This window comes from Akebia trifoliata, chromosome 2, assembly GCF_017979445.1.
Source record: "Akebia trifoliata isolate Shusen 1 chromosome 2, ASM1797944v1, whole genome shotgun sequence".
Lineage (NCBI taxonomy): Eukaryota > Viridiplantae > Streptophyta > Magnoliopsida > Ranunculales > Lardizabalaceae > Akebia > Akebia trifoliata.
Window position 1 is genome coordinate 2,350,281 of NC_141376.1, and position 10,603 is coordinate 2,360,883.

The window sequence follows — 10,603 nt, forward strand, 5'->3', positions numbered from 1 at the left end:
AAGTGTTTAAGCTTTTGATGAATTTACAATTCTAACTCATTGTTCATGTTATTTATCAAAACGTGAATCATAACGAATTAAGAGGTTTTTAAAGTGAGAATTTCACATATTTAAAGTGATTAATTAGAAATGATAACTTTAAATCCCAATTAACCACTTTAAATCTGTGAATAGTCTTTTTAAAATCGTCGAATTCACTATCATTTTGATTTTTTTTTTTTTAATCGAAAACATGATCATTCACATTTCGATAATTAAAATGAGCATTTAGTTGGAATCATAAATAATTCATTTCAGCCCACGAAATGGTAATTCAGGCTATAATTTAAGACAAACCCTTGGAATGTTTGAAGGGGTGTGTTTTAATATTTAATTGAAATGTAGTAAATAATTTAAGAAATTAGGGTATAATAAATAAAAGTTGGAGTATCAATAGAAATTTTCTTAATCATAATCTATAAGAATTGAAAAAGGAATTTTAAAAAGATTAAAAAAAAAAACAAAACAAAACAAAGAAAGAAGTCTTTTGTTTGGGGGATCAGACGAGTCAGACAAAAGTGTTATTAGGGAAGAACGTAGGGAGCCTTTACCTAATATCCCGAAGTGAAAAGGACAGCATCAACATCGATAATGCGACAAAAGAAGCTTCACTCAGACGAGATCAAAAATAAACTTTTTAATTTTGTTTACAAAATTACCCTTCATTTCTCTATTACATGTAAGGGTATTTTCGTTAAATGAACTCAAAGAGTGGATTAAAGCAAACAAAAGTTCCCTCTGAAGTAGCGGATAAAAAGCTGGGCCCACTGACCACAACATAATCATATCCCCCGATCCCTGTCAATCCAACAGCCAGGACTAGCCGTCAAAACCCTCTGATAATAATTGTAAGATCAGACCCATCAGAATAGCGTACGTTCGGGACTTTGCTTGCAGAGCGAAGATCGCGTACTGCCCGGAGTTGGGTAGCTATCCTACTTTGGGTTTATTCATTGAGTGTTGCATACTATTTTAAACTGCTGATATGAATATTTGAGCTCCAAATATTGAGATTCCTTCTATTTCAGTAACCTCAATTTTCGAGTTGGAACTGATTTAAATTGATTACAATCTAATAACAGTTATGCTAGAATAATCTCAAGATTTGACCTCACATTGCACATCTAGATATAAAAGTGGAATAATACTTCTAAACATGATCGTAGTGGTGTATCACCAGACACATTAAAATGTTAAGTAGGCGGGTGGATCTTGATCCCACCCAAATGTGATATTTTGAATCTCATATATGGGGGTTAGGTTAATCGTTAAAATACATAGTTAGGGAACCACCCACATGCTAGTTCATGCCCCCCAACATATAATATGTCGGATAAATCCTCTAGACATAGTTCAATAAGGTACATACCTTTGTTCCGTGATTCCAAAATATGTTTAGACAGATGCAGATTTGCAAATCAAATCACCTCACTTAAATTCCTATAAAAAGGAGGATTGTTAAAATCTAAGACATAATTTCTTAATATTATTAATCAATACATAATAAATTAAAAAATTACCTTCAACAGCGAAGTGTAAACTATAAACATTGTTGAAGTTTAAAAAGAATGATCAGAGAAAATTGAAAAATCTTGCATTAAGCATCTTATGGTGTTAGAAAGACTTCATATTAAAGTCGTATTGAATAGAGGGATTCAACATGATGTCTACGTGGCATCTTTTTTAAATTTAAAACACATTAGCCTCCAATCAAGTACTTTTCTTTGTGGCACGCAGTCTAATGTATTTATTCTCCAACCGAAAAATGCCACATAAGCACCGTATCTTGCTATGGGAACAGGACAGCCTCTCTTTAACATATTAGTCGTTGTTTAGGGAGGTCCAAGTATCTCATTTACAGACTTAAGAAAACAACACCAAATTTTAAACATGCCTATGCCATACCGAAGTATATGAACAATAAGCCAAAAATAGAATTACTGAAGTCACGGATTCTCTCTCATTGCTTTGGTGATACGACTGTCAGCACATCCATACACCAGAAAAGAAAACTCTGTTTCTGTGGTCCGTTTAACAGTTAACTCTCCGTTATCCACTGTCAATGCAAGATGGTACGGTCACACGCTGTCCACTGTCCACGTTAAGTTTCAGAGTTGAGTCTCTGCAGGCATGCATTAGTATTACATTAGTGTATTATCTTTCTCTCTCCTTTTTAGTAGTTTAAAACAGAAAAAAACTCAAACAAACCGTTTGATGACAGAGATTGAAGAATTTTACCTAGAGATCCCTAATAAATCAAATACGTACTGGAAACTGTATTTCCTACCATCTCAGCCATACGTTTGATGCTTTAATCGAACTTGATTAGATGTTAGAAAAATCCTTATTTTAATTACAAATTCGATTCTCTAAATAAAGCATTTTGCAGACAAACAAATACTTATTCGAGCATTTCGAGCACCTATCTTCAGTACACATCTTCTCTTCCCTGCAACTTAGAAAGAGAAGGAAAAAAAAACACACACACACAGAGATGAGAAGCTCTTTAAGCAATCTCCTTCTGTACTACATTTCTTCGTTCTCCCTCGCTTTCTTCATCTCTTCTTCACAAACAGATCTCGATGTTCTCATGAAGTTTAAAACCGCTATGACAGGACCATCAGGTTCTGGACTCGAAGACTGGAAACTCTCTCCATCTTCACCGTCGCATTGCTCGTTTCAGGGAGTTTTATGTGACGAAGACTCTCGAGTAATCTCTCTTAACGTCTCGTTTCTTCCTCTTTTTGGATCAATCCCTCCGGAAATCGGACTGTTAAACAAGCTCGTAAACCTCACAATTTCATCCCTTTCAATCACTGGAAACCTTCCTGTAGAAATCACGAACTTGGTCTCTCTAAAAGTCCTCAACCTATCCAACAACCATTTAAGCGGAAAATTCTCCGAAATCATCGCTGGAGGATTGCCGGAGCTCGAGATACTCGATATCTATAACAACAACTTCACAGGTGCGCCACCGATCGAGGTGATCAAGCTGAAGAAGCTGAAACATCTTCATCTCGGAGGAAATTACTTCACCGGAGAGATTCCGGAGATTTACTGTGAGATGCAGAGCTTGGAATACTTAGCTTTGAACGGAAACAGTCTTTCCGGGCGACTTCCGACTTGTTTGACTCGCTTACCGAATCTTCAAGAACTCTGCTTAGGTTATTTCAATAATTATGTAGGCGGCATTCCGCTGGAATTTGGATCGTTCCGGTCGTTGAAGAGGCTTGATTTGGGGAGTTGTAATCTTTCCGGGGAAATTCCGAGGACTTTAAGCCGTTTGAAACAGTTAGATTCGTTATTCTTGCCTTTAAATCGGCTCACAGGTCAGATTCCGGCGGAACTCTCCGAGTTAATTAATCTGAAATCTCTCGATCTCTCCAATAACGATCTTACTGGAGAGATTCCTGAAAGTTTCTCCAATTTGAAGCAGCTCACACTTTTGAATCTGTTTCGCAACCATCTTCACGGTCGAATTCCAGCGTTCATCGCTGATTTTCCAGATCTCGAGGTGTTGGAAATTTGGGATAACAACTTCACACTTGGGCTTCCTGAAAATCTGGGCCGTAGTGGACGGCTGAAAGTACTTGATGTCACTTCGAATCATCTCACAGGCACGATACCTCGAGATCTGTGTGCAGGAGGAAGCTTACAGCAGTTGATCCTGATGAACAATTTCTTCATAGGCCCGATTCCGGAACAACTCGGTGAGTGTAAATCGCTGACTCGTGTTCGACTCGGTAAAAATTTCCTAAACGGAACGATTCCTACTGGTTTTTTCAATTTTCCACTAGTCAGTTTGCTCGAACTAAATGACAACTTCTTCTCCGGCGAACTTCCGTCGAAAATGTCCGGTCGTACTCTCGGATCTCTGATCCTTTCCAACAACATGATCACCGGAAAAATCCCATCGGCAATCGGAAACTTAACTAGTTTATTAATTCTTTCCCTCGAATTGAATCATCTTTCAGGAGAAATCCCTCCAGAAATCGGCGATTTAAAGAATCTATCAAAGATTAACATCAGCCGAAATGGAATCTCTGGAGAGATTCCAAGAGCACTCGCTCGTTCTTCTGCTCTTGAATCAATTGATCTCAGTGTGAACAATCTCGAAGGCGAAATTCCAAAGGAGATTATGCGTCTCAACATATTAAACACTCTAAACTTATCAAGTAACCAATTAATTGGTCAAGTTCCAAGCCAGATTCGCTTAATGGCGAGTCTCACAACATTGGATCTCTCCTACAATAATCTTTCTGGTCCAATTCCTGTTGGTGGGCAGTTTATAGTCTTCAATGATACTTCTTTTGCTGGAAACCCCAATCTCTGTGGCGCTTTACACCATTTACCTTGCAATCCAAACCTATACGCGAGTCATGTTTCAGGCCGTAACGGATTTGCTTCCTTCAAGTTGAAGCTCATCGTTAGCGTCATCATAGTAGCACTCGTATTGCCAATCTTGGTATTGGTATTGATGTACGCAGTTCCAAAGATTAAGAGTTGCATGAAGAAGCATGGGAATTCGAAGGCGTGGAAACTCACTGCCTTCCAAAGACTCGATTTCACAGTTGAAGATGTTCTTGAATGTTTGAAAGAAGAGAACATTATTGGAAAAGGTGGTGCAGGGATTGTGTATCATGGATCAATGCCAGTTGGTGCTGATGTTGCGATTAAGCGTCTCGTTGGGCGAAGCAGTGGGAGGAGTGATCATGGCTTCTCTGCTGAAATTCAAACACTTGGGAAAATTCGACATCGAAACATTGTGAGGTTGCTTGGGTATGTTTCTAATAGGGATACAAATCTATTGCTGTATGAGTATATGCCGAATGGGAGCTTGGGAGAGCTTTTGCATGGTTCCAAGGGATCGCATTTTCAGTGGGAGACGAGGTATCGTGTAGCTGTGGAGGCAGCGAAGGGGCTTTGCTACCTTCACCATGATTGTTCGCCTCTTATTATACACAGGGACGTGAAGTCCAACAATATCTTGCTTGATTCAGATTTTGAGGCTCATGTTGCTGATTTTGGGCTCGCTAAGTTCCTGACGGATGCTGGAGCGTCGGAGTGTATGTCCTCCATCGCTGGATCATACGGTTACATCGCACCAGGTTAGTGTTCTCTGATTCGGTTTCTTACTCACTTTCTTTACTAAACGACGTATTATTAATTAGTTTAAGCTAGTTTAAACTTTAAAGAGCGTTGACTTTTGTGTTCTAATAATTATTTTTCTCTTTTTGAGTAATGTTTTTGTGAAGATCGATGATTGTCGTCAATGGCATGATAATGGACCCACCCCTACTAGCTCTGATGGTTTAGACCATTTGAAATGTTTATCGGATGTGCACCATTACTTACTCTTATCAGATGTTTTTTTAATTTTATTTCCATTTCGTTTAACGACTAGAAAATGCTTATTTTCCAAGATAAAAAAATAAGGTCTACCATTTGACACGTGCCGCCTATAAGGAATTTGGGTGTAACATAATTTTAAATAAATCCGGCTTTTAGCACTTGAATTTGCTTGACTCGCGATTGGGTCGTTGGACCACCGGTTGCTTGGTATAAGAAACACGTGGTGATCCACATTGACTTTCTGACTTCTATTCACCCCCACCAACCTACACATAACACAAGAGACAAACAACAACAGACATAAGTGGAAGAATGGAAAACGACGAAGTCAGGATTGACTAATAATTTATTGCCCTTGTTTTTTTTACATCGCACAGAGTACGCTTATACACTGCGTGTGGACGAGAAGAGTGATGTGTACAGCTTTGGTGTAGTGCTGCTGGAGCTGATAACTGGTAGGAAACCTGTGGGTGAGTTTGGTGATGGGGTTGACATTGTGAGGTGGGTCCGTAAGACAACATCAGAGATTTCAGAGCCGTCTGATTCAGAATCAGTACTGGCAGTGGTGGACCGAAGACTCACAGAGTATCCGTTGAGTGGAGTCATAAACCTGTTCAAGGTGGCCATGCTATGCGTGGAAGAGACAAGTGATGCGAGACCCACAATGAGGGAGGTGGTTCACATGCTCACCAACCCCACTCCATCTCCTCCTAATAATCCTAATCTCCTTGTTCTTTAAAATCCATATATTTTGGTTGCTGCAGTAGTTTTATAAGTAAATAAAAATCAATAGGGGGCTGCGGTGAAGATGTGTATTAGTTTTTAGTCCTTTTTCTTTTACTTTTTTGGGTGCAATTGTAAATGTATTTTTTATTTCTGGTTTCGTATGCCTGCCAGCTTTGAAAAGGTGTGTAAGGGTATTCTATTTCTATGTTGTGCTAGTAAATATTTTCTGTCTGTGTCTTATCTTAGACAATTAATATGATCGATGTCCAAAATGCCACGACGGAAAACCCCCCCCCCCCCCTCAAAAAAAAAAAAATACACACACACGACAGGCACATTAAGCAAATCTGTTGGACTGAGATTGAATAAATTAGCCCTGTTTAGTGTATAGGTCCATCCTGTTGTCTCACCATTTCATGTAACTTGCGACATAATGTAATGTCAACCACTGCCATCAATAAAAAGCTCGGGTGAACGAATGATACATGATGACAAGTTATAATCTGTGAGCATTTTAGAACTTTGAGGAACACAATAGCAGTCATTGGGATCAAGGTAAGGCAAAAAGACGTGAAGTTTGCAAATTTAATAGGTTGGATAATACTAGTGCTGAATTCTTAAAATTTTAACAAGCATGCATTGCCATCGGATTGGCTCTAACTATGAGGGAATTATCAATCGGACCAGGACCACCGCACATGGGGGCAAGCTGCCTTGAAGTATTGCCTTCAACTTTTCATTTCATCTTGGACTTTAGTATGGCAGACTTGTAAGATGTATTTGTTTGTAAATTTATTAGGCTGGATGATACTAAGAACCTGAAATTTTAAAATTTCAACAAGAAATTGAGGATCTCCATGGAACCCAACTAAACAATGAGGATAGAATTATCAACTCGACCACCTCTCAAGGGGGCAAAGCTGAAAGATTGCTTTGAGGGACTCCCAGTGTTTTTCTTCTGAAAATATTTGTACAAGAGCTCTATGGATGGAAAAAAGGGGAAACTAGATGAATTACTTAACAGGCATAGGGGATTGATTCCCAAGATTGGGCTTATAAGTGATACGCACAATGTTAACCAATTACTGTTTTTCATGTTTGTGAATGAATGTCAAGTTTTTCAAGAAAAGGAAAAAAAAACACTTGTGAATGCAATGAAGACAACTAGATTTAAATGTCAAACACAATCATATTTCTCCAAAATAATGGAGAAATTGTTGTGATATAGATTAGAAAGCTACAAAATCTTCAAGCTCTATTAAACAAATAGAAGAAGACCATTAAAGGATAACACTTGCTAAAGCAATAGTGAGCACTTCATCACTAATACAATTCTTAGACAAAGTGTTATAAAACCCACACCATTTTACACTTAATAGTCCTTTGAGACAAGATCACCTAAAGAGTGATCAGAGCACAATGTTAGGAGGTAAACCATAGTTATAGCATCCACAATGGTTGCAGTTGCCACGTTAGATGCTTAATTGGTAGGTCTTCTTGACATCCTTTTGTAAGGCCTTTGTTTGCTTCAGTTCCAATTGATAAGAGTAATTGAAATTATCAATAAACAAATAAAGACTTACAAAAAGAGATCAAGAAGACCTACCAAGTACCAATAAGATGTAAATAGAAACCATGAGAGCAAAGCAAAAAAAAAAAAAACCAAACAAGTTAGAACCAACTCCAACTTTCATACAAACTCCCACCTAGACAAGAAATCCTTTAAAAAAATCCCCTTATATTCGTTTAAAGCCTTGCACCAAAAGAACATGTATTGGCCTTTTGCAAACTAAGAGATAGAACATGTATGGTGCCACTATGAAAAACCATGAGTAATAACTGGAGATTTTATATTCTTTCATGGTAGATCTAAGTTGTAAATTCAAAAAATGAAATTTTAATTATAAAGATGAGGTTACATATGATACACTTACTGCATAAGTGATTTCTTAAGCTTACCTGTGCCACATGGCATCAACTAGAACCTCATATATGTTGAACATCCACTTGAATCGACTATAACCCAAAATAACATTTATCTCATGGTCCAAAACATTCACGTAAAGACATTCTCATTACTAGATTTTGGAGAACCAATTGGATTTTCCGTTGAAACCCCAAAGATAAGCCAACCTGTAATGGATTCTCGTAAAATCAATTGGGGGGACAAGTTATAAAGTATAATCAAGGCAATTACTTGCCGGGAAGAGATAAAAATAGATTAATATGCAATTTGACAAACAGATTGAAGACCTAAAAAGTATAAAAATCCAACATTTTCCATTGAATTGAAATCTCACTTTCTATTAGAGAGAATTGAGTGAAAAAAACACCAGAATCAACTACAGTCTGGACCTACAAGCATCGATAGAGTCTGAAAACCCTTTCAAAAAAAAAAAAAAAAAAGGGATCTAACCACCAAATCCATAAAGTGTCCTTCCTTGTCTCTTGAGGGCGTAAACAACATCCATGGCAGTAACAGTCTTCCTCCTTGCGTGCTCTGTGTAAGTCACAGCATCACGAATGACATTCTCAAGAAAGATCTTGAGAACTCCTCTTGTTTCTTCATAGATGAGTCCACTAATCCTCTTAACGCCTCCTCTCCTCGCAAGACGACGGATCGCAGGTTTCGTGATGCCTTGGATGTTATCTCGTAACACCTTCCTGTGACGCTTAGCTCCCCCTTTACCTAAACCCTTACCTCCCTTTCCACGCCCAGACATCCTTGATTATAATTTAAACTAAGATAAAACTGAAACTGATTGATGAATGTTTCGCAGGAGAACAATGGGCTTTATAAGGGGAAATTTTGGAGTTTGGTTTTGGCGGGATTAGATCGCATCCGTCCAATTAGATTTAGAATCGAACGGATGTAAGAGTCGATCCGCGTCATTTCTCATCTGGTTCGTTGCCTTTAAAAAAAATAAAAAAAGGAGAGCTGCTATTGGCACCCAACTTTTACTCGTTACAGCTAATTTCTTAAATTATTTATCGCATCCCAATCAAAGATTAAAAGGCCCAAATTATAATCTTATCATTACATAACATTATAACACTCGTCCAAATAATTATAATAGTGGTTTACAATTATATTAAGCTCATATAAAATCTTAAACGAAAAAGAAAAAAAAAATCTAAAAAAAGAAATATATATATGGATGGCGTTATTACGACTCACCGTTTGTCTTATATGGGCAAAAATGTTTGGAATGGGCTGATTTTTTGTGAGAATGATCTCTGTGATAAGGGGATCATCCTGGCAAAAAATCATCCCATTCCAAAACTTCTAACCCCATAAAAATTGATTTACAAAAATTGGACGGTCTAAAATTTTTCAACTTGTAAACATGGGGCTAGAGGTTTCATAATGAGCTGATTTTTGGCAAGGATGATCTCCTCATCATATAAATCATCCTCACAAAAAATCAGTCCATTCCAAACATTTTTGCCCATATAAGACAAAACGGTGTGTTGCAATGTGAGTCGTAATAGGGGTATACGGAATCCGACCCTATATATATATATATATGAGAGAAAACTTCTATTGGCACCCCAACTTCTACTTATTCTCACCATTTTCTTTATTTTGAGTTGAGGTGTAATACGTAGAAATTTTCTCTCCATCAACCAATCATGCTTGTTTTTCCAATGATATTGGTTTATCAACTTAACACAGTAAATTCGTATTCCTCATCTACTTATCTCTAAGTTTGATTTTAAAAATATTTATAGAAATTGTTAGTTAAAATTCTAATTAGGACTAAGAGTGAAGTTTGAAAATCAATAATTTTATTTTGTTCAACAATAGTATACAAAATTTTATATTTTTTTATTAATTTAGAAGTGAGTTATTTATTTTAGTCAAACTTCATACCTATTAATTATTTTTGAATATTTATTTATGATTATCACATTAAATGTTTAAATCTTTTAATTTATTCATCATTGATGAATGTAACATTGATCTTAGTGAATCCTTGTGATGTGTTATAAATGTCGGTTTTAGATTTTTTGAAGTATTTAATTAAGCAAATATTTTTTTTGATTTAATTGATAAATCATCTGGTTAGAGAGAATCTTTATTAGAAATTATAAATTTTAAAAAAAATTGATCAAAAAGTCATAATTTTAATATCTTATGTCAAATTTCTTTTAATTCACGTGTTTTCTTTCAATTTTAACACAATCCGTATCAATCAACCTCAGACTCCTGAGTTTTCTTACTTTACTACAAGTCCTGCACTTGGGGCTATTAATCCAAACTGTTTCAGTTGTACCAATAACTCTCAAGTATTTACCTCAAGGATTACTCCAGTGTGCTCTAAGAGGTTGGATACTTTAGTTCCTTAAAAAATGTTGGCAAATATTTGGAGTATCCAAACATCTCATTTACAATACTATGAAAACATCTAATTTTAAGGATATTCTTGTTACCATTTATATATTATATTAATATCGTATTATATCATATAAGGAATGTGACTCA

The 10,603-nt window shown here is 36.6% G+C and overlaps 2 protein-coding genes across 2 annotated transcripts; one reads left to right on the forward strand and one right to left on the reverse strand.

Annotated features, from left to right (window-relative positions):
* Positions 1 to 2,436: 2,436 nt before the first annotated feature.
* CLV1 (Leucine-rich receptor-like protein kinase family protein) lies at positions 2,437 to 6,348 on the forward strand. The gene is made up of 2 exons (XM_086421279.1): positions 2,437 to 5,147; positions 5,769 to 6,348. Exons 1-2 carry the CDS (start codon positions 2,534 to 2,536, stop codon positions 6,128 to 6,130), a joined length of 2,976 nt encoding a protein of 991 aa, XP_086277405.1. The 5' UTR covers positions 2,437 to 2,533; the 3' UTR covers positions 6,131 to 6,348.
* Positions 6,349 to 7,950: 1,602 nt separating this feature from the next.
* Positions 7,951 to 8,890, reverse strand: LOC147408734 (histone H4). The gene has a single exon (XM_086458956.1). It carries the CDS (start codon positions 8,838 to 8,840, stop codon positions 8,529 to 8,531), a length of 312 nt encoding a protein of 103 aa, XP_086315082.1. The 5' UTR covers positions 8,841 to 8,890; the 3' UTR covers positions 7,951 to 8,528.
* Positions 8,891 to 10,603: the final 1,713 nt, after the last annotated feature.

What these genes read in the sequence shown, in the direction of transcription:
- LOC147408734 (XM_086458956.1), bottom strand. Translation starts at nt 8,840, where the DNA reads ATGTCTGGGCGTGGAAAGGGAGGTAAGGGTTTAGGTAAAGGGGGAGCT.
- CLV1 (XM_086421279.1), top strand. Translation starts at nt 2,534, where the DNA reads ATGAGAAGCTCTTTAAGCAATCTCCTTCTGTACTACATTTCTTCGTTC. An exon ending in ATACGGTTACATCGCACCAG is followed by an intron (nt 5,148 to 5,768) that starts GTTAGTGTTCTC and finishes TACATCGCACAG; the next exon opens with AGTACGCTTATACACTGCGT.